Here is a 24,731-nt window from a genome sequence, read left to right as displayed (position 1 = left end):
AATTATTTATAAAAACTATTTATAATTATTTATAAGGGTGAAAAAACTATTTTTACACTTTACACATTTATAATTAATTGTCTAATTTACTTTATATCTCTTGTTTTTTTTACACATTCATTATATTAACACACATAATCGTATATTAACTAAAATAAATAAATAAATATACGTTTCTTTTTTACAAATTACACCATTATAATCATCCAAGATTCTAAACAGCATGAGGCATGACGTGACAACGAGTTCAAGCTTCAAGCCTTGAAAGTCACGGCGAGTTCGCGACATTTTTAAGGTGTGATTTATGATGACAAATCTCTATATCATATATAACATTATATGCATAAACGTATGTTTTCTACTATTACTCAATAAATCAATGATAGTAAGCAATTTAAATTAAATTATATATTAAAAACTAACAAATAAGATATTAAAAAGTTAAGTAAAATCAAATATCGTGTAACAAAAACCGTGCATTACTCTGTGGCATGCCTCATGCATAACGTGACGTGAGATACAAGTCTTAAGTGACGGCGCGTCATGTCGTTTGTTGCGGCGAGCTTTTTCGAACATTAATCTAATCATCTCGTTCATGTATTCAAAATGAGCTCAATATTAAATATTTTTGGATTTGATCTTATATTATTAAATATTATAAATACGTACGAATTATCTTTAAAACTTACATTTTCTACCCTTATAGTTACATATTATGTGTGTTAATATAATATAATATAATAAAAATACATTGAATAAATAACCATAAGGGTATAAAATGTATGTATTAAAAATCATTCGTAAGCTTTATAATATTTAATAATATAATTAATATTAAATACAAAAATATTCAATAATTGACTCATTTTGAATGTATTGACGAGACAATTATAATTGTGTTATTTATAAAAAAAAAACGTATTTTAAATGTATTTTAGTTTAAGTGTAAACTTTAGCTATTTGTGAAAAAAGAGATATGTGTAAAGTTTAAGTGTAAACTTTGGTTATTTATAAGAAGAAGAGTGATTAAAGTGGCTAAAAAGTAAAATCAATTTTGTGAAATGGTTATTTATGTAAATTTATGGTAAATAAGTGGCATATTGGTATGATGCGGGGAAGAGAAAAGGGGTTGGGGCATTCAAGTCATATAACCTTACAGGATGAATATGGTAAGGAACAAAAATCTTACCCAATAAGAGCGAGACAAAAACCAAGAGTCTTACCCGACAAGTGATGACGACGACTCTTATCACGGTATGCGCTTATCGAATAAATTATTGAAAACCAAAACTCTCATTACTTAGCCAAACCATTCCATTGATGAAGAAAATATTAAAACTTGAATTCATGCATACCAAAATCCTCAGTGTTACAGTTAGCTCATCAGGATCTATCAAATCCCGAAACGTTACCTTTCTATTCAAAAACTGCCTACTAAGAGTCCCAGAAAAAACGCCAACATGATGAATATTCATCGAAAAGAGTGTAGGATACATGCTTGTGAAAGGATCTCAAAATAACAAAGGAAAAATCAATACTAATGTTCAACATTTAGGAACAAAAAAAGTCAAATTGGATGCAATATATATCTCTTCTACATCAATGTCTTCAAGATTGTTCCTTGATGGAAAAAAGTCAAATTGAATGTTCCACAATGAATGAGCTATGAACTTCAAGATTGTTGCTTGATGGAAGTCCTGTTAAGATAAAATGATGATGTTGAATGGTTGAAGTGACGTAAATCGAAGAGAGAGGTGATAGGGATTAGGGAATACTCGGGTGGGAACTGTCTTTTTTATAGAGGGAGATAAGAACATTGGTAAGGGGGGAAAAGAGAGAAAGACTAAAATATCCTCGTGTGCAAAACACGTGAGAGGCTCTTAATGACCAAAAAGACGCAACATTAGGAGGAATGATCAAAACTGTTGGAAACTGAAAACATAAGGGACCAAAACCATGTTTATGAAGTTCAGAGACAAGATCCGTTGTAAATTGCAAATGTTAGAGACCAACATTGAACTTTGCTCCAATGCCCAGTAGTGATAGATACTGAATGCGCCTAATCTAAATCTTGAGAAAGCATCGTGAACACCAAACACTCCAACAACTCAAGTCGATTTCTATTGTTCTTCAAAGTTCGACTCTTCCTATTTTCAGGGTATGGAATTCCATTTGCAACCGATTAACAGTCATGAAGTTAGATTCAAAATATCGAAGATGGGAATCCGAATGGCGAAATTCTAACATATAAGAATCTATGGTCGTAGATAGAGTTCTTATAGGAATCTGAAGAAAAATCTCAAGAGAAACCTCTACTATGGATGCTCTTAGGTCAATCCCGACAACTCCTTTGCAAAAGCATTCATAATAATGAGATCCATTCCGCAACAACTATTGCTACCCACCCGAGCCACCATTCTTACTGCTACACGTGAACGGTGGTTGATGGTAGCATATTGTTGTAGCATGCAAACATATTTGTGACTTATTAGATTTATTAGTTTTGATTCACTAAACATGAAGTCCAAAAGAGTTTCTTGTCAATTGAAAAAATAACAACGTATTTTCATCACATTAACAACACAAACTTCAATTCAACCGAGCTTCGCTATAACATCATTAAGACTAGATACAACTGCAACGTAACTTTTCTCTGCTTCAGCTGGGCTTTTGATCTTTGCTGCATAATCCAACTGTTCCAAACAAAAATGACCAATTTACCCTTATCATCATTGTTACAAAATATTCAAAGTTACTGGTATCGAAGAGCATATGAAACATTTAACTGATATTTCCTTTGTCCCGATATATATGTCCGCAATAAAAAAGGCGCATGGTTTTAGAAAATGTGTAATTATACGTCTTTTTAATTAATTAAGTGACAGTTTTACCCTTATTATAAAGGGTGTGATGAGTTTCTTCTTCTTATTAAGGGTAGAACTAAAAAATAGGCACTTACTTTTGAAAATGAACACTTATTTCAAGACAAATTATAATAAAAATACGGACGTTTTTTGGACGAAGGGAGTACTATGATAGATGTGTCATTTTCGTGTAGAAACAGACTAAGGGCGAGGCAAAACTTACATCGGCCATGTCTTGGAATAGCTTCCCAGTGAGCTCTTTGAGTTGCTTCTTTTCGTCCTTTGACTTTGCAGCGATGATCGTATTGAGGTCATAACGAAGGTACTCCGACTTCAACCGAAGATCGTTTTGGACATAAGGCCATGCCTTTTTGCCAATGAACTCCTTGACATTCACTATTTCTTTCGCTGATTCTTTTGCACGAGCGGTAGCCTCCGTTGGTGTCAATGGCTGGATGAAGAACCGATTCTTCAACGGCAAATCGAGGTCTCTTGCCTCATCAGAGTTTAGAGTTCCGGCTATTAATATACATTCAAATAAATAAACCCAAATTCGAGTGAAAATCATGTAGTTTATTTCATGAATAAAAAAAAGTTAAGTGAATCCGACTCTAATTGCATTTTTGTGAAAATTATAACATTTGTGTTCAGAAATAATTGAATGTTTAATAATTAATGAAATGACTAAACTACCCTTCTAGCTAGCTTCGACTGAAAAATTTGACTTCCCAAACAATCGAAGGATTCAAACTCGAGTCTGTATCAACATATCAGAAAAGATATAGAATCTGGTAAAATTAATTGATTTTATTTTTCATGAATGGGGTAGGAAGAAGTCACCGGAGACTTACGAAGTCCGCCGGAAGGTGCGGGAGGTGGGCCGAGCTTGATTGGTTTAGCGTCGGCAAGCACAGCCTGAACAAAAGAACCCGAAGCCAGACCGGTGGCAATGAGCCCCAACATGGCTCTACGGCTGGTTTCGCCTTCACCTTGACTTTGTTGGGCTCTAACCACAAGTCCAGACCGAGCCACACCAACCCGACCATTTCCAACCGGGGTCAAGCGGCTCGAGCCGTTAAGCTGGAGACTGCCTTCCAAGACGGCTAGAGAGGAGCCACGTAGTCCAGCCATCGATGCCACAGCTTGAGCCATTGTTCTGATCTTGTTGCTTGTGTTTTTTCCCCTTTTTTTGTCTGCAATTTTAAACGAAATGGACGAAATAATATGTGATCGGCTTTAACACCTTATCTTTGAAACACATTTTCATGGATAATTTGGATATGCTTTTAGCCAATGGGCATTTGAGTTTTTGACAACTTGGATGAGGTCTTAAGTGCTTCCATTAGGATTCTGACACGTGGAGTTTAATTAAGATAGTTTTTATTTTTTTATTTTTTTATTTTTATATATTTTAGATATATCTTTTTATATTTTGACAACCAGAAAGTTATTAGTCTTATATGGATATTTTGATGTATAAGTAGTAATTAATATTTATCTTATATTTGAACATGTTTATTAATTTATTACGATTTAGTTTTATAAAATTCAAATGTATAAGTTTTATAAAAAATAAGTATATTTAAGATCATAGAGATTTTTTTGTCCAATTAAGATAAAAAAAAACAATTAAAGTTTCTCATTTTGAATGAAAAATCATTAAAACTTTTTTTATTTTGATTGATTAAGTTTCTAGATTTTTTTTTAATAAATAAGCTATCGTACTTCTAAAAATTAGTTACCTACATCTTGTTAACCCAAAAAAAAATTACATTAACTGATTAGTAAAAGTTCGATGATTTGTTTATTTTATTTTTAAATTCAGGGTCTTAATCATTAAAAATATAAAAGTTTAATGATTTTTTCATTAAAAAAAATAGTTCAGGGACTTAATCATTCAAAATGAGAAAGTTTAATCCCTAACGTTTGTTATTTTAATAGTTCTCGCCCCTCAACTTCGTTTTAACGGATTTGTTCATCATGTTGGTCACTTCGCAACACTTTTCGTCCGTCTTCCTTATGGCCGTTAACTTTTTCTATTAAGTAATCAAATGAGGGGTAGTATGGTCATTTTATTCTTTTGTTAATTTTCTTTTAAAAACTTAAATATTTAATGTGTGTATATACATATATTACATAAATACTAGAAGTGTACCTAAGCAGTGCAACACAGTTATGAAATCTAGAACTCGAACCTTCAATCATGATCCATACTTTGTTTTGTTGTTTATCTTTCTCGATTTTATTTTACTGTTTTGAAAAAAAACTAGAGATGGATTAGTTATTATATACTAGAAGGATACTCGTGCAATGCAGCGAGATAAATTTTGATTTTAATGTTTAGTTTTTATTATTTGTCTCTATCGATATAATACGATTTATGTGGTTTTGAGAAATGATAATGTTTTTATTTTTGAATAAAATATAAATTTGAATATAACATAAAAATTTGAAAAAAATAAATCGATATTAGTATCAAATTAACTATTTAATAATTCTCGTTATTTTGGTATAACTTCGTTAATTCAATTTTTTATTATACGTTAATTTAGATTTAATAACAAAGTAATTTATTTTTGATTTAATAATATAATTTTTTTATACAGATAAGAATTAAGAATTTTATTAGAACTCAATGATTATTTTAATTAAGGGTTTGGATTTTTGGTTATGTTTTTGTGTGTTTTATATTATTGTTTGTTGTGGATGACAAAGCTCTTCTACCATCTATTACTTATATGAATTTTGTGTATTATTTTTATTAATCTTACAATTTAAAATAATTATATAATTTTCTTTGTTTCACATTGTGAAACAACATAATATTGCTTAGACGAAATAATGTATTGTTGTTTTTGTCATTGCCCTGATTTTTTTGAATGTCGTGACGTCAATCTTAATAACTTATGCCTTGTGAAAAATAGAACTTAAAATTTTCAAAACATATATATATATATATATATATTTTATTACATAATTGCGGAAGTGTAAAACATTTTAACATAAACAATGCTAACTTTAATATCTAAACAAGCATGATAAAAACATAATCCCATATTTCTTTATTCAAATCTTCTAGGGACGATCAATACCTGAGATATATAAATGTATAGTATAAGCTAACAACTTAGTGAATACAATATGGTTTCATGATAACATTGACATATATATTGATTTACCGTTTATTTATTATTATCTTGTAAGTGTAGTCTCGGTTCATCAGTTTTCTTTGCATATGTGGCGTATTCTATGGACGAGGATTTCAAGACATCGGAATTGCAAGCCCTTCTTTCATGTTCAACCCACCCCCATACGGTGGACGAACCTTGCCGGATCATACTAGTTACATGCCATTTATTTGCAATACTTATTTATTAATGCAAATCTCATCGTGACATGCAATATACATCTCGTGCAAGTGAAAACATAAGTCTCATATGCATCATCATCATATTATACACACTTGACTATCATATTAATAATATCAAGTCATTATAATCAACATCTTTCGTATCATGTACATCGACATAATCAAATTATCATCATATGCATATTAACATATCATGCAAATATCATGGATAAAATACTTTGTAATAATCATGTATATATCCCATAAAAATCACATAATGTACTCACCGTGAATCGTTAACGTTTGATATGTCATTTTCTCAAAACTGCAACATACATGGTAATTCATACCATTTCTAATTACCTTAAATAATCGTAGCTAAATTGATCATCACCTCCTAATATCTTAGCATGACTAATTTTTAACAATTTTTATTGGTCAACGCCCAATATCTTCATATCTTTTTTTTGTCTCACTCAAATATTTACTTGAAATATAACTGCGATGTTGTTATAATATTTCTCGAAGTAAAAATCGATGTTTAAATATTTTATAAATATGTATTGTATATTCACATTTTCTTCAAAGGTAAATATTTTACCAAAATAGCTAAAATAAATAGATGGCATCGTAAATAATATTTTATTGGCCATAACACAACTTTTGAAATGATTTTATAGTAACAACAAGTCGCACACATATAAATAGTGGCCAAAGCAATGACTTTAAGGTTAAAAATAAATGAACACTTGAAATAATATTTAAAATACCAATGTGTCAAGTCTAGGGGCATTTCGATAATCTTGAGAAGCCGAATACCAAGAACATTTTTGCTGAAATCCTTTCTCTTTTGAACTGCTTGAGAGCTGGAAGATTGGAATATCCCGACTTCCAATTCTTATACTACCCGATCCTACTAGGTTGATGGGTGGAAGCTAGCGGCGGGGATTGCTTAGATACTGGAAGTTCGCCCCCTAAGCGGTTAGCGAGTTCGCGAGACCGGGGTAGAGCTTTACCCAATTCCGTAATTTAGAACATTTTTGGTATATTTTATAAGTAAAATATTAAAACAATGCTTAAAAGTCCAGTCCCAAAGCGTAGTGACATTTTGGTAATTTCATAAAGCAAATACTCAAGGTATTGCTATAATACCGGTTCCTTAATTGTGAGGTCATTTCGGTAATTTATAAAGCAAATACATAAAGTATCGTTAAAATATCAGTTTCCAAATTGTAGAGTCGTTTTGGTAATTTTAAAAGGATTATATTCAAAATAATTCTTAGATACCAATTCTCAAGACGTTTGGTCAAGCAAATACGTAAAGTATTGCTAAAATATCAATTTCCAAATATAGAGTCATTTTGTTAATTTTATAAAGATAATAATATAAAAATGAAGTTTATATATCAATCTCGAAGACATGGGATAATTTCGGTAATTTATAAAGCAAATATGTAAAATATCGCTAAAATACCGTTTTCCAAAATGTAGGGTCATTTTAGTAATTCCAAATAAAACTTAGATACATACCAATTCTCAAGATGTTTGGTCATTTCGGTAATTTTATAAATCAAATATGTGAATATTGCTAAAATATCAATTTCCATATATATGGTCATTTTCTTAATTTTATAAAGATAATAATATAAAAATGAAGCTTATATATCAATTTCCAAGACATTGGGTCATTTCGGTAATTTATAAAACAAATATGTAAAATATCGTTAAAATACCGTTTTCCAAAATGTAGGGTCATTTTAGTAATTCCAAATAAAACTTAGATACATACCAATTCTCAAAATGTTTGGTCATTTCGGTAATTTTATAAATCAAATACGTGAATATTGCTAAAAAATAAATTTCCATATATATGGTCATTTTCTTAATTTTATAAAAATAATAATATAAAAATGAAGCTTATATATCAATCTCCAAGATAAAGGGTCATTCCTAAAGACAAAGTTCTTAAAGCCGCCCAATATCCTTTCATTTTCCAAATATTTTTACGAATACGCTTTTTTTATATAAAAGTACGTTTTTTTTGGAACTGACATTTAAAAATGAAGAAGTTACTCATTGTTATAGTTGGATGTGAAAGACAACTATTATTCAAAACGAATTATTTCGATAATCTATAGACCAAATACGTAACATATTGTTGAAATACTGTTTTCCAAAATGCAAAGTCATTTTGGTAATCTCATAAGGATTATATCCGAAATTAAACTTATATAAATGAGTTCCATTTTCTCATTTAGAATTTTGTATTTAAAATTAAAACTCAACAACTTTAAAACATGAAAATCGAACCATGTAAACACAAATCTGAGGCATGATGCTACTAGGGTTTGAAAAAGTATTAAAAATGAAGCCATGGACATAAAAATAATGAGATTATTGAGATTTAGCTAAAAATCTCACCTGTATTCGACGAAAAACCGAGAAGTTTAACTCCGAACTTCAAACTCATATTTCTCTCTCAATATTTGCTTATTTTCTAAACTATTTGAACTCAAATGACCCTAAACCGATGCTCAATAGTCATATGAAAGAGTTTTGGTTTATTAATTAACGAATAATGCCGAATCGCGAGTTTTAGGCTGTGAGGTCGTTTTCTCCAAACATGCATGTTGTATTAGCAAAACAAGTCCCTCATCTTTGAAAAAGATGACATTCGCCCCCTTGACTTTCTAACATTTACAACCTGTCCCCTGCTCTCACTATTTTAATAAAAAAAAATACACCTCAATCTTGGTCATTCTTATTACCATTTTATTAATTATATCTATACTTATAATAAATAAGTAACTTGGGTGACACGTGTCATCTTCTTGCGTCTAATCTAGACACAATTTACATTAGTGGTTCAATTAGACTCATTTGAACATATTTAGACACAATTTACATTAACAATTCAATTATACTAATTTGATTGATATGTATCCTCTTATTCAATCAATCCCACTAATTTAGGATGCAACTGATTTTATTATTGGGTTAATTAATTCGTGTGGTAACTGATTCCTGAAAAAAAATGGTGTTTACTTCTAAGTTTAAATTCAATTTACTGAAATAGTTTCATTCCTAAATTCAATTTTATTCTAGGTTTAACTTGATTTTATTCTAAATTCAATTTACTGAAAAAGTTTTACTTCGAAGTTATTTCAAGAGAACAAGTTTGAAGTTCTTCTTCAGAGTTAGCTCAACCGAACTCTGAAGTTTGCTTTTTCAGACATAACTCACCCGAACTCTGAAGTATTTTTTTTTTCAAATATAAGTCTGAACTCTGAAGTCTATGTTTTTTACTTGGAAAGTGTAACACCCGAAATTCTTCCCCTATTCCATGTTAAGTTTTTATTTATTTATTTACTTATTTATTTATTTACTTATTTATTTATTTATTTTCTTTTCTTCTTTTAGCCTACCTCATCTTGTAGGTCTATTAGGCCTTCCTTTGATAAGGATATGTCTTTTATAAATTTTATTATTGTTTATTTGTTGGGGAGATCTCCTTTTGATTNTGTAAACCAATCTTATCCATCCATTTTCTTGATCAATGGCCAAGATTAGTTTAGGGTATATGAGGAAATTAAAAAAAATAAAAAATAAAAAATTATTTTATAATCCCAAAATGGGCAAAATGGTAACTTTGATAGTGGTAATATTAATGGCAACCATATCATGTATATCGTAATATTAATCAAACAAAATCATTTGTAAAATAATATATTAATTTTATGTTCAAACCCTTAGATGTGATGCAATAAAAATGTGGAAAATGTGTCGGGCCGAAATGCAACAAATGTTTTCTGTTTTGTCTAACAATATTTCTTTAACGGCACCATACGGATTGCCGGTTTCATATATATGCATAACGGCACATTGGGTTGAGCCTACAACATGACATTTATTCAAACGTGTAATCGCATTTGAACCGTTTGGTGTGCCACATTCAGGAGCACGTCAATTTTCAATTATTAAAAAATATTTTGCATTTTATAATATAACTGCTAAAATAATTAGTATTTCATTTAATAACGCTAATAATAACAATGTTTGTGTGGAAAAATTTAAAGTGTCATTTGACACCTATATTAGACGGTAAATTATTTCATACACGTTGTTGTGCACACATAATAAATTTAACCGTTCAAGACGGTTTAAATACTTGTAAACCCGTAATAGATAAGTTTAGACTTATGTTGCGGCGAATTTTCACAAAAGGTAAAAAAAAATTGAATGCAAAATATAGAAAGTATTGCGAGGACGTTGGCTTTAGAGCTTTGGGACCAAGGTTCAATATGTCCGTTCGTTTGAATTCGACTTATTTTATGACTGAAAATTTGATAAAACAAAAAAATTATAATTTTGCTTTTTATAGACACCATTACCCGCAAAATTCTATTGGAAATCTTGATTGGGTCGTGCTTGAAGGATTGTACGATATTTTAGGCGATTTTAAAAATGCGACAACACTTCCATTCATAATCTATTATCCAACAATCCCTTTAGTTTTAAACCAATTATATATTTTAGCAAGTAAAATTGCCCAATACGAAGACCATCACGATTGGCGAAGGTTGATTATTCAATGAAAAAGAAATTGTTAAAATATTTTATGAGCATCTCATTTTTTTTTGTGCTGCAGTATTAAACCCGTATTTAAATATTGTCGGTGTTGAAGTTTTAATTACATAAATGTGTGGCTTTTGGTTTGGATACCGCTACGGATAATTCTTTTTCAATGGAACAAAAACGTTTGTTTAATCGTAATTTTCAATATTTACTTGATCATTACAAACATTTTTACGGAGGAGGAAACCAACCACAAACACCTTCAAGTTGTGGGTTTGCGGGTTCTAGTTCTTCTTCTAGTGGTCATCAACAAAGTCGTAAAGAGTTGATGACTACTTTAATGAACGAGGTTTAAAATGAATCAAGTAAAAAAAGTAGATATGTTAACGATTTGGGTGAACTAAATATGTATATGCATACTAACTTTATGGCCGCATGCCCCGTAAATGATGTCGAAGATTTTGAAAAAATTGATTTATTAGATTTTTTGAAATAAAAACAACCTCAATTCCTGATTTTGACGTGCATCGCACGTGATGTACTAACAATCCAAGCTAGTACTGTACTTTTGGAGTCTGCTTTTTCTCTTTGTGGCAGGATCATTTCGAAACGTCAGACAAGACTAAGCCCGGAGTCTGTGGAGTGTTGCATCTGCTTGAAGGATTATTTGGATAACGTTGATAGAATTCAACACACGACATCGTTAGAGATGGAGAATGAAGCGGTGGAAGGAAATTTGGAAGAAAAAGAAATCTCCATGGGACTAAGCACGCCGCCAACTACCGTTACCAACGGCACTTACTCACAATATGACGATGATGAGGAACTCGACGTTGATGAACTTGATGACCAAGAGGCTATTAGAAGAATTCAAGAGAACGGAACTCTTCAAGTCAATCCGACATGAGATACAGATGAAGATTGATGAATAAATGTATTTTTAAATAGTTTTATAATAAATTTTAGTAAAATAATGTAATTTTAATTATAATAAAACGTATTTTTAAAGTGTATTTTTAAACGTATTTATAATAAAAACGTATTTATAACAAAACAAATTTAATAACATATTAACAATATATATAAAAAAAAAAAAATTTAGCAGGACCGGCTTGGCATAACCGGTTATAGGTTGCAATGACTGGTCTTGAGTATTTCAACCAGAACCGGGACCGGTTACAGAGGGACCGCTTACCACCGGTTATCGTTTTCTTCAGGCCTGGTAGGGATCGGCTCGACCCGGGACCGGTTTTTAGCCATCACTATGTATAACGTAGCTTCATTTATAACCACACAAATTTTGGTTGGATTAAATAATCTCTAATTACAGGAGCCAAAAGGCAATATACGGGTATTCTGTAGAGTCCGGCCGTTGCTTCTTGAAGATGGTCCTGGAGCAGAAGCCACTATCTCTTATGCAATCTCAATAGAATCAGTTGGCCGAGGCATTGATCTAATTCAGAATGGTATATATTCATTTTCTGAGTGGTTTACTTCTGTCATTGTAGCATTGATATAACTTTTCTCTTTTAAGAAAGGGAAAAGTGCAAATACGTGCATTACTCTACGTAACTTGCTTGCCACATTACCGTTTTTATTCTATGAAAGTGATCTTTCTTTTAATTATTTGTAGGACAAAAACATCATTTCACATTTGACAAAGTATTTGCCCACAATACATCTCAACAAGAGGTGTTTATAGAGATATCACAACTGGTGCAGAATGCACTTTCTTATAACCATCAAGTGCACTCTACACCAGTTTCCGATTCAGATAAATCAGTCATCTAATTGAAGAACATAGAAACCAGCAATCCGCACGTTGAGATTAATTATGTCTAGCTCAAAATAGAGAAAATGACTAAGCAATTGCAAGCACCTTTAGTTTTTGATTCATGGAAGCTAATTGATGTTGAAGAATAGATATCTTCTCTCTTTGAGATGAACAAGTCTCCTACAAAAGAAGTTTAAAAGGTTAAATTTTAGGCGCTACTAACAACAAAATTATAACCAAAGGTCCAATGGCCTAGCAGTATTTAGGTTACCGGTAGCTCCCAACCTCCTTGGGGACAAGGGTTCAAGTCCAGTAAATGTGAGAAATGTGAGTTTTTACCGTGTATAAATATAATATACTTCAAAAAGAACAATAAAATTATACAGGATCATTCAGTTAAAAACCATGACAAAACTAACCTCCAATACATTTGACTTCATGCTCAAACTATCCAACTCTACAATAGAGCGGCTGGTACTTTCTTTATGTTCTTCCGCGTCCTTCAAGCGATCTTGTAATTCAGAGACAACATTTTTTTGCTTTTCATATTCTGAAAAGTAATTAAACTTTTTTTAAGAAAATATTTTTTTAAGAAAAGTAATTAAATTTTAATAAAAAACAAATTTAAATAACTTAAACTTTAAAAAAGAAATTTTAAGAAAAAAATTAAAATTWWRAMMWAAAWTTCTAAATAATTTTTTTTAATAAAAAACTAAACTTGTAAAAAGATTTAATTTTAAGAAAAATTATAATTTTAGAAAAAATAAATTTGAAAAAAAATTAAAATATTTAAAAAGATTAAATTCTTAAAAAAAATTAAGAAAATAATTTTTTTAAATTTAAAACAAAATTTAATTTAAAATAAATAATTGTAAGTTCATTAAACAAAATTAAATCCTGTGGGGCCATGGGTGGGACCCACCCTATGAAAAAACTGTCTTTTTAAAAAAATTCGTAAGTTACGTTAATTGTAAAATGACCTCTGTACACACTTAACGGTGCTAACAAGGTATTCCATGGCTATTTTAAAAAAAATTTAAAAAATAAGGCTAAAAATGTAATTTCTTAATTTTGAATGGTTATTTTTGTCAGAATCCCTCGAGCCCTTACGACCGAGCTTATCAATGGTAAAAGCCAATATAAGAAGTCCCGGGAACTCTTGAAGCAAATCAAAGGTAAATGCACTCGGCCATCTTCCCAGGTGAATATAGAAACATATTAAACTGTGAAAACATTCTCATGATCAACATGGTATATAAAACAGAAATAAACCAAAAAAAAGTCAAATGGGCCCGGTTTATCTCACTCGAATGTTGGGTCAGAGGTATGATGTACGCAACGCAGACAAGACTTCTACCCCAAAAGAGTAGAGCATCTATTTCTTTGAAGATCCAAGGCTTGTGAAAAGTGTGCGAAGAGAGAGAAAGTTAGCCCAAAGAGTTTGACAAAGAAAATGTCATAAAAGGCAAGAAAAACATGATAAATTTTTGAAAACCTAGTTGTTATGGTATATAAAATTGAAATATACCAAAAGAATATTCAAACGAGCCGAGTATACCCCGCACGAAGGTGGGGTAAGGGTTATGATGTACGCCAAAGGGTATAGCGATTGTTTCTATGAAGAACCACCCGGCTTGTGAAAAGTGTATGAGAAGAAAGAACCCAAAGAGTTTGACAAAAAGGACTTTAGATACGATAAGTTTGGAAAACTAGTTATGAAAACTAGTAATGAAAACGTCTTTATAGCTAACCTCCTTGGAATGTGTAGCTTGCAATCCGGTCCGTACACAAGTGTTACTCCCATTGTGCAACTTAATAGTAAGAAGAACTAGGCCATAATACGAGAAAGCGTTCCCAAAGAAAACGACCCATAAAAGTAGCGTTGGCTTTATTAGTTCAGGTGAAAAGAGCAGAGCCATTGTTGAGACGTTTCTTTTACTATGGTCGATGATTTCAGGTTTTTCATCATCGAACTTAGTCTGGGAGAGTAATAAACTGGTCAAAGAAACCTTCTATCACACAACGAAAGAACACCAACATACGTGTACATATATGCATATGTACATAAACTACACAAAAATAAAATATATAGGAGTTAGTTATTTTGACATGACTAATGGTTCAACCTTCTCCAAACATGTCCAAGAAACCTTCTATCACAAATAGCGAAAGGACACCAACATATGTCTATATATGTACATGTACATAAATACATATATTGTATATACACATATATGCATGTGTTTGTGCATATATATATCTATGTATATTTTTTTGTGTGTGTGTGTTTGTATGTACATTGTTTCAATAGGCTTTTTATCGACTTTGACCAAGTTTTACAGTTGGCTGAGCAGACTAGAAACAATAACTAAAATCAACATGTTTTCTCCTTTTTTCATACTCAAGGTAGTGTACCCATTCCAAATTTTATTTGAATCAAACGATTCGCAGCTGCCAATATGAAACTTCAATATGCATCAGATTCGGATTCAGGCTAAACATAATGTACTAGATTTGGCTAAAAAAAACTAATCTACATATATCTATAAGAGTTAATATAGAAATTATAAAATGATATAGGGAAGCATACCCATGCAACAGAAGCCTCAAAAATAGTGCCAACAGTCGTGACCCATCAAGCATCTACCAGGTAAGAATTTAGTAAACAACCCCTTAGTTTAAGTTTAAGGGTCTGATTGACAGTTTATTAAAAAAAATTATATCAGGTTACTTATTATTCATATATGCAACTTTGATAGCCAGATTGATATATTATTGGCAAATGATTGGGTTTCTTTTGGTAGGAAACTTGACTGGCTTCAAGATATGTCATCAATGCCTTCCAAAGCTCATGTCTAGATTAAAGACATTGCGAATAATCCAACTAGTTTATCTTGCAGTATTGCACGGGTACACAACTAGTATATATATAATGCGACTGGATTATAACTGATATAGGATCCTCTTGATAAATATAAATGTTTAATCAATTGTCCTTTAATACTTATTATAAATAATAAAAAAGTCCAATTTATTTCCAACATTCTCCCATTGGACTTACCATAATCTATAAGGACAAAAGAACTATAAACGTTACATATATCAAATGAAAGGCGCAATGCGAGATTCTAACATTTGAGAATTCGTTCCAACTTGGTTAGAATAGATACCATATGTAGGACTAATAATCTATACGATTTTGACAAACTAGTTTACTTAATAACCACCAACACACAATATATCATATCCGACATAAGTTCATAAGTGTCTGAATTTGATCATGTATGTAAATAATTATATCTACCATAATTAGCATAAAAATGTAGCTCATGATCCAACAAATGTTTTAGAAACATTTCTAGAACTTACAAGCAAAAGTTCTTAACACTGATGAATCAAATTTTCTTATGTAGTATGCAATTATTGCTTAAGTACGATGATTCAATTGTATGAAGTATATAATGATTCCCATATCCATAACATGTTTGGGAAACATACCACTGAAAGGGCTTTAGTGAATGTATCTGCATGTTGAGCTTCGGTATCAATTATGTTCAACAATAACCTCTTTTCTAGGGGTGTAAACGATTCCAGCTTTAAACGAGCTACTCAAGCTCGATCTTAATAATGCTCGAGCTTGAATGGATCTCGAATGCAAAATTGGACTCGTTTAACTTAACGACTGGAGCTTTATAACACTAATGTTTGACTTGGCTCGTTCGAAAACTCAATTCCATTTTTCGAGTCGAGCTGAGTCGAACCGACCCACTCGAGCATACCCTTTTTCTGAGCCAAACATGCTCATATATTTATTGTTCATACAATAAAATATAAAAATTATCTATCTCAAGCCGATAAACAAGTTAATCGATAGCGAGTTCGAACCCATAAATGAGCATCAAGCTCTAGCTTGATACCTTGAAAATTTTTCGAGCTCAAGCCCGACAATGAAAAAGTTAATCGAGCTCGACCCTATATTAATTTTTTAAGCTCGAATCAATTAACCTACTACTCGACTCGACTCGTTTACACCCCTACTCTTTTCTCTTAACCTTTTGCCTCACACTGAAATATTTAAGACCAATATGCTTTGAATTATTTAACTTTTTGCTATTTTCACTTAAAAAGACTGCAACTTCATCATCACAAAACATCTTTAAAGGACTTGAAACTATAGAGCTTAAGACATTACGTTTGAATCAAGAAGTTCTTGATCCAAATTCCCTCACAAACCCTTTCATAAACTGTTAGACTAATCTCGACTCCCACTAATCTCAATCAAGAAAGTGAAGTGGATAGAAACCTTTGGCTAAAAAGTTTCTATATAAATAATAGAAAGGACAAGGGAAGGTAAAAGAAGTATGGCCAAAAGTATGGAGAGGGGATGGCCTAGCCTCCCAATCATCACCAGCCAAGAAGGATAGTCGACTTTTCCTGCGACCTAAGTCGCGGGAACCACTGGATGGTAAAAAGGATTCCAAATAGTTACTCGGGTACGCATGCGGATAGAGCTTAAGAAAAGCCGCAAGAATACAAACAAGGGATCAAACAGTAAGTCTCGTGACCCCGCAAGAAAAGTCGCGGAATCCTTTGATCTTTAGTTCCGATCCATTTTCTTGTGCAACATCAAATGTGATAAAAATATCACAACATTATCATGGCAATTATTTGCGTTTGATCCACTTGATTCCTTTGTTTATCCCAATTCGTTACATTAAATACAACAGAGTATGATACATACAAGAAAGGGGGAAAAAAGTTTCTTATGGGTTATTTCTATTTGATAAATAACCACTAGACTTCCATGGGAAGGATCTAAGTAAGGTTTCAATGAAGACCATAAGCTTATGCATACCATATGAAATACATTGTCAAGACTATCTTGGAATAATCTCGGATATTGAAGCATCATTAATAGAAACCTGAGAAGAGCTAGATCTCCTTTTAGTTGTTCCTGAGCCACTTGTCCCTGAAGTACTAATGTACCCTTGAAGTGGCATTTCGGAATCAATACCGCTATGCATGAAAAAAGCTGGCTCAGATGGTAGTCGGAGAGTAAGAGAGAAACTATTAAGCATAAGTACAACTGAACCCATGGTTGGCCTGTCAACAACATTATTTTGAACGCACAGTAAACCAATATGGAGGGTTCTCATGATCTCATGCAATGAACCTGGTCCAACCATCAATGCAGGATCTATCATATCAGATACATTTCCGTCTCGCCAACTTTTCCAGGCCTATAAGAAATTAATCAATCTTTTAGTACCAGGATGTGATTCATTTTGGTTTTAACTACAAATGATGCAAAGTATGTTCATTACAAAGTTATGTTTCATGATTCTCAACCAGTACTTACATAGCTAAGAAGATCTTCAATGCCCTTCCCGATCCGAAAGCATGTGTTCTTTTGACCGGTTAGTATTTCAAGCACTAATACTCCAAAGCTGAAAACATCTGACTTTATGGAGAATTGTCCATGCATTGCATATTCTGGCGACATATAACCACTGTAGGGTGGTTTTGAGAGAAAGAAAGTTAGTATCGTAACGTAAACACATAATTGGTTATGTTTTTTTGACAAGTTAGATATATATTAAAGCCCAAGACTATCAAAAGTGAATTTGAATATTAACTAATTAAAACAATCTGGAAAAATTTCTCATTAGTAAATCTTCATTCAATAATGGTATACTTACTAAGTTCCAACAATTCGGTTTGTGCTTCCATGGGTTTCTTCAGGGTTAAATAACCTTGCCATGCCAAAGTCTGCAATCTTCGGGTTCATTTCTGCATCTAGCAAAACATTACTAGCTTTCATATCACGATGGATTATCGTCAAACGTGAGTCTTCATGAAGGTAAAGAAGGCCTCGAGCAACCCCTCTTATAATTTTGTATCGTCTATCCCAATCAAGAAATGTACGCTTACTTGGATCTCCTACAAGTGCTCACATGTCTTAGTAAAAATGTTTCAATCAGAAAATAGAAATAAATGTAAGGAATGAAATGCTTAAATATCCAGAAGGCATTACCAAATATAAATTGATCAAGGCTAGCATTTGTCAAGAACTCGTATATGAGAAGCTTTTCTGTTCCTTCAATGCTGAAGCCAAGCAACCTAACCAAATTACGATGTTGTAGCTTTGCTAGAAGCACAACCTCATTCTTGAATTCAGTTTCACCTTGTCCCGAATCCTTTGATAGCCTCTTTACTGCTATTTCTTCTCCGTTTTGAAGCTTACCCTGAATATGAAGGCATATGAATGTTTAAAACTTTCATGTAAGTTTAAGGTTCTTATTATATCTGGCATATATATACACAAGATAATCTAACAGAAAGAATTGTGTCTTCTTGACTACCTTGTAAACGGACCCGAATCCACCTGCTCCAAGCTTATTGTCCTCGGAAAATTCATTTGTTGCTTCTTTGACCAACCCGAAGTCGTATTGCAATGATTCAACATTGCTGATATCCACTGTTTCATCTAATGGGAGAAGAGAGGCAACCAACACAATAAGTACTGAATTGGAAGATTATTTTTCATCTCAAATATAACAAAATTCTTAGAGTTCATCTTTGTTTAATCATGACCCACTGAAAGTAATGTACGTCTAAAGCTGATGATAACATGAAATATGAATATCATTACGTTGTCAATTGGAAACTTACCATCAACTTTATGGACATATTTTTTCTTCCGCTTCAATACCATGAAAATGCAAATGGTAGCCAGTATTATCACACCAACTGTTGGAATAACAATAATGATCACAGTGCGAGTTGTGTTACTATTTGTGCCTGCAAATAGCATCCATGAAAAAGCAAATGTGATGCATTTTGACAATATTTCGGTTAATAGACGTCCATACAAGTAAATCATTTTGTTTATACTATATTGCTTCAACAAGCTAAGTCTTAAGTATGTGTATGTTTGCATATATCGTATAAATACATAGCTAGACAGACACGTGTGTGTGTGTATATATATAGGTGTGTTAAGGGTACGATCCATTTTGGCAATCAAGCACATTCTGCACTATGTTAAGGGTACGATCCATTTTGGCCTCTCATTTACTCATTCCGCTGCGCCGACTAGCATTCTTGGATACCCTGATGCAGATTGGGGCATGGTGTCTAGAAACACGTCGCTTTACTTATGGCTATGCCATTTTCTTGGCTCACAATCTCATTTCCTAGAGTGCAAAGAAGCAACCTATTGTTGCTTGATCTAGTTGTGAATCTAAGATCGAGCTATGGCTAACACTGCAGCTGAGATATTTTGGGTTCATCATTTACTTCGTGACCTTAAAGCTCTCCCCTCAACACCTCCATTAATCCTCTGTGACAACCGTAGTGCCATTTTTGGCTCAAAACCCAATTGCTCACCTCCAATTTTTTTGAATGTGACTGTTTTTGGATGACAAACTTGTTAACACCTGATTAGTTTTTCTTTTTAAAATAAAATTTTGAGTAAACTATGATCATCGAAGTCCATGCATTTGGTTTAGAAATTATGATTTTCGTCCCTATGTTTTGTAATTATTGCTTTTTTCGTTCTAATAAGTTAAAAAGAGTTAAATGCATGAAATAATAACCTACTTTCATAAATTTTCTTATTATAATATTTTACCTTTGTTTTTCTTTATTACAACAATGTACTTTCAAATTATTTTTTTTATTAAAGTATCGTACTTTAAAAAATCTACCGATTATAGCAATGTATAACCTGTTACCTTTTAAACCGGTTAACCCTTGATTTTTTTTTGCTTGTGTGGCTTTAGTGAGATGATGTGGATGACATATCATTTAATGAGATATCATTTGATGACTTAACTAAAATAAAAATAAAAACTTATTTCAAATTATTATTAGTGATTTTTTATTTATCATTGTTATGATTTAAAAAAACATTTAATTTTTTTGAATTTTTCTTATTAAGTTGCATGCAAGTTACATATTGTAGAGTAAAATATTTTTTAAATAAATATGATACATTATTTTCAAGATATATTTTGTTTGTAAAAAATGTATGTTTTATGTTGTTCAAAAAAATACATATCTTTTAAAGTTATCTTTAAAATGTTAACAAAATAAATTGTAATCTACAATTTTTTAATATTGTCATATTAATAAATAATTCAAAAAATCTAATTAATTTAATATATTTATATGTCAAGTAAAAGTTTTTGAACAAATATAATACATTCTTTAAGAAATAATATTTTTTGGTAAAAAAAGAACAATTTTTATTTTTTCTTTTTCCAAAAAACACATAAATTTTTTAAGATATTAGCGAGATAAGTTGTATTCTACTAGGTTTATTGATATTGGCATACTAATGAATAATTTAGAATTTTTTTAATTCATTTAATATATTTATTAAATAACATGTAAAATATCTAAATATTAAAATTAAAAGTACAGTGTTTAATAAGAACTAGTAGATGTTATAATAAAATAATTTTGAAAGTACAATAATATAATAAAAAGTCACATCACCATAATACATGTGGACAACGTACGTGGACTATGAGGTGGTATGGAAGTCTGGTATAATGAGTACATTTAAATCAAAATGTTACCCACTATTATAATGGATAAATTTTTCAAAGTACAATGTCTTAATAAAAAATAGTTTGAAAGTACATTGTTGTAAAAAAATATATATAATATTATAAAAAAAATTATGAAATTAAATTATTATTTTATGTATTTTAACCAATTTAAAAATTCCTACTATTTTGTTCCCTTCTACAAAGATAGGAATTAATCTATTAAAAATGTGTTTGTTTGTTAGATTTATTTTAATAATTTTTAAACAGATGTGATTGATGTCCATTTTCTTTGTCTTTATTTTATATTTTTTCTTATAAAATTTATGGCCAATAACTTTTTGACGTGTGAAGGAAGGTTGATGTAGACGTAAGTGTGATTTTTTCTCAAGTCTTGGTCTTTGTTGTCAAGTATCCATCAATGTTGAACAAAGACTATTCCTCTCATGAATGATAGGAAAATTTTAATAACTTGGTTCAATTATAAACAAGATGTAATGAAGTAAATATTAATATATATATATATATATGTTTGATAAAATTATGTAACAATCGTACCTGGTGTTGGTAGAACGGGAGGAAACCGCTGAACTGGTGGTGGTGGTGGTGGAGGTGATGGTGGTGAGGGGATAAGTGAGGTGTTGATGCCAAATTGATATGTCTCAAACCTGATGTTACAACTTGCTGTAAGAACTCTTCCTCCAATTTTCCCGTCACAGCAGCTTGGAATTTGATTAGTTGCAGATTCCAAACAAGTATTGCACTGCTGCTCCGATAAATATGGCACACACTGTGCAAGGCCATATATTCTTGAGAAATCAGGTCCAATTGTGCTACCCATAGCAAACTTCAGCAATGAACCACCAGCAGCTGCTTCACTACTCAAATTGTTCATCAACGGTCTCAGAGCCGCATTGAACTGAGACCTATTAGTTGCATTATTAACGTTCCACATGTAGACAACATCTTTGTTCATCTCAAAATTTCCCAATATAGTGGCATTTGAGTACCTCAAGAGACAAATATCATAATATGTTATTGCTTCTCTTTGATTAGGACAAGCTTGTCTTAACCGAACAGTTGATTCATTCAAACATCTTCGGCACAAGGCTCGATCCACGTCTGCTCGACAAAGTGAGATTGCGTTGGCTGTATTAGGCTGTTGACCTTGAGAGGAGTTAAAAAACCCGTAGCCAGAGTTTGTGTTGGAGAGGGAAGAGATGGTGGCATCAAGATTTCTAGCGTAACTACTGTTGGGGGTATAAGTAGTAGTGTTTGGGCAGATATGGTAAAGGTATTCGGGTTGTGCTTTGACATGAACGTTGATTAGGTATATGAAACTAAGACAGAAAAATAAAAGCGGTTTTCCGGTGATACTCACCATGCTTTTGTAACTCCCTTAGTTATGTGGGAGAGAAAGAGAGGGGGGAGGATAATATAGTTAAGAGGCTAGAAAGAAAATGTTGAAGTCAAATTGTAATGAAACTTAATAAATTGAATACGTGGTGCTTTCCATGATGCTTCCTTTGTCTAAAGGTACACTTTATAATTTTCAAACATTGACAAAGTATTTATGAATTCTAATAAATGACATGATAAATGCCTAAGGAGGTGATCAATATTTTGTGCTGTTATAGTCAACAAAAATGTAGAGTATCAGCGAGGGAAAATTCCCTCGTAAATCCGTCACTAAAAGGGTAATCCGTCGCTTCAGTGGCTTTATTAATTAATTTTTATAATATTCTAATAAATAATAAATAATTGGAAATTTAATAATCAATAATTAAAAATCAATAATTAAAAATTAATAAGTAATTAAATTTGTACCTATAAAATAAAAAAATGGCGAAAATCAGATTAATCAGCGAGGGATTTTTTTTCTCGTTGATGTTCGTCGCTGATACCTGGTTTTCTAGTAGTCCCTTATCCTCTAAGATTTGGACCATTTTTCATTGTTCTTACTTATATCATAATCCCAAATTCGTATCTATCTTAATAACCAAAAGTTTGAATATAGAAATTCAAACGCTTTCTATTTAACTACCAAAGCTCAAATGAATTTAGTTACCTCAAAGCTAGAGAAATCGCTGTAGGAAATCTTTGATAGTATCGGCATAGGCTGATCCTGTATGGATGATATGACCATAAATCGTGCTCAACTACCACTACAAAAATGCAGAGTATCAGCGAGGGAAAATTCCCTCTCTGATCCGTCGCTGAAAGGGCAATCCGTCGTTGATCCGTTGCTGATACTCCGTCGGTCAAACAGTCGTAGGTAATGCTATCAACGACGGATTAGCGACGGATATCAGCGACGGATTTGCGACGAACACTTTCAGCGACGGATTAGCGAGGGAAGTATTTAGCGACGGATCAGCGAGGGATTTGCGAGGGAACTTTCAGCGACGGATCTGCGAGGGAATTTCAACCACTTTCAGCGACGGATTTTCCCTCGCTAATCCGTCGCTAATTTGCAAAAAAATAGGAAATATATTTTTTAAAAATGCATAAATCCTGTATTTATTTATAAAAACCTGGAAATAATAATAATATATAACAAACCAAATATGTGAACAAAGTAACTAATTCATACGATTTAAAATACGGATTCATACAATTTAAAATATTCAATTCATACAATTTAATCTTCGAATACATAAAATCTAACTATCGGGAGGTGGGGGAGGTGGGAAAACGTATCCTGACTGCCGCATAAACGTAGCAAAATGCTCCGATAATGCAGCCTGTTGGGCTAATGCAGCAGCTTGTCTGTTCTGTTCGGCCTCCAAATCTGCCCTCTTCTTCCGTTCTTCCTCCATTTCGGCCAGATGACGTTCCTCTACCCTTGCCAACTTCTCTCTCAACTCCGCTACCTGTAAATATTAAATATTCAACAAAATCAGCAATTTATTCGCAATTTTAGTAAAGAGAAAGTTTATAACAATATAACCAACGTACCTCCGCTCTTGACTCGTATGATGACCCGCTAGTGCTACATCTACCCATCATAGCAAAAGAGGGGTCCTGGGTGGTCCCGAAACCAAATATTCGGCCTTTCCTCCGTCCTCCGACACTTTGCTCCCAAAGAGATGCCTCATTAGGGGGAGGGTTGTCGGTACTAGATTGTGACTCACCCCTAAGCGATTGAAATCGCTCCTATGATTCACCAAAACAAAAATGGGTGAGGTTATGTATGTAGATATTTCAGCAGCATAACAACTGTAAATCAAACATAACCAATGCATGTATTTAACAAGTAAGCATTCTAGTAATACCAATGTTCGAAGTCGTATTCTCAACCTACTTACTTAGCCTAACGTCTGCCTAACAATGGCAGCTCAAACTAATAGCATTACTATGTTTATTGAAATATATTACCTTAAACCTACCAACGTATCTATTAATCAAAGTAATGGTTTTAGAAAACTTACATGATATCTAGCAGCTTTCGGKTAACTGAACTGAGGAGGATYGGTAGGCGGTTCGGACGAACCTTGATCGAACTTCCGGTTCGTGCAGTGAGTGCGCTCAAACACCTCAGTAGCAGTAGGCTCACGACCCAGTACTTGTGTCTATATTAGACAATTAGGTTAAGTTGTTACTAACATAAAGAA

The 24,731-nt window shown here is 32.2% G+C and overlaps 2 protein-coding genes across 2 annotated transcripts; both read right to left on the bottom strand.

Annotated features, from left to right (window-relative positions):
• Positions 1-2,488: 2,488 nt before the first annotated feature.
• LOC112519657 (oxygen-evolving enhancer protein 3-2, chloroplastic-like) lies at positions 2,489-4,055 on the bottom strand. The gene is made up of 3 exons (XM_025127873.1): positions 3,716-4,055; positions 3,088-3,383; positions 2,489-2,693 (listed from the first exon to the last, which is right to left on the bottom strand). The coding sequence occupies exons 1-3, from the start codon at positions 4,014-4,016 to the stop codon at positions 2,595-2,597; spliced, it is 696 nt and encodes a 231-aa protein (XP_024983641.1). The 5' UTR covers positions 4,017-4,055; the 3' UTR covers positions 2,489-2,594.
• Positions 4,056-17,218: 13,163 nt separating this feature from the next.
• LOC112519654 (putative receptor-like protein kinase At4g00960) lies at positions 17,219-22,501 on the bottom strand. The gene is made up of 7 exons (XM_025127871.1): positions 21,676-22,501; positions 19,235-19,363; positions 18,925-19,049; positions 18,597-18,807; positions 18,262-18,502; positions 17,922-18,072; positions 17,219-17,802 (listed from the first exon to the last, which is right to left on the bottom strand). Exons 1-7 carry the CDS (start codon positions 22,499-22,501, stop codon positions 17,440-17,442), a joined length of 2,046 nt encoding a protein of 681 aa, XP_024983639.1. The 3' UTR covers positions 17,219-17,439.
• Between the last annotated feature and the right edge of the window lie 2,230 nt (positions 22,502-24,731).

Source organism: Cynara cardunculus (genome assembly GCF_001531365.2).
Source record: "Cynara cardunculus var. scolymus isolate 2C chromosome LG 10, CcrdV1, whole genome shotgun sequence".
In the NCBI taxonomy this organism is placed as follows: Eukaryota; Viridiplantae; Streptophyta; class Magnoliopsida; order Asterales; family Asteraceae; genus Cynara; species Cynara cardunculus.
The sequence above is the reverse complement of the archived record's forward strand: the minus strand, read 5'-3'. Positions and strand labels throughout refer to the sequence as shown.

What these genes read in the sequence shown, in the direction of transcription:
- LOC112519657 (XM_025127873.1), bottom strand. Translation starts at nt 4,016, where the DNA reads ATGGCTCAAGCTGTGGCATCGATGGCTGGACTACGTGGCTCCTCTCTA. An exon ending in CGCACCTTCCGGCGGACTTC is followed by an intron (nt 3,384 to 3,715) that starts GTAAGTCTCCGG and finishes GTATATTAATAG; the next exon opens with CCGGAACTCTAAACTCTGAT. An exon ending in TATTCCAAGACATGGCCGAT is followed by an intron (nt 2,694 to 3,087) that starts GTAAGTTTTGCC and finishes TGTTTGGAACAG; the next exon opens with TTGGATTATGCAGCAAAGAT.
- LOC112519654 (XM_025127871.1), bottom strand. Translation starts at nt 22,501, where the DNA reads ATGGTGAGTATCACCGGAAAACCGCTTTTATTTTTCTGTCTTAGTTTC. An exon ending in ATATGTCCATAAAGTTGATG is followed by an intron (nt 19,050 to 19,234) that starts GTAAGTTTCCAA and finishes TTCTCCCATTAG; the next exon opens with ATGAAACAGTGGATATCAGC. An exon ending in AACCGAATTGTTGGAACTTA is followed by an intron (nt 18,073 to 18,261) that starts GTAAGTATACCA and finishes ACCACCCTACAG; the next exon opens with TGGTTATATGTCGCCAGAAT.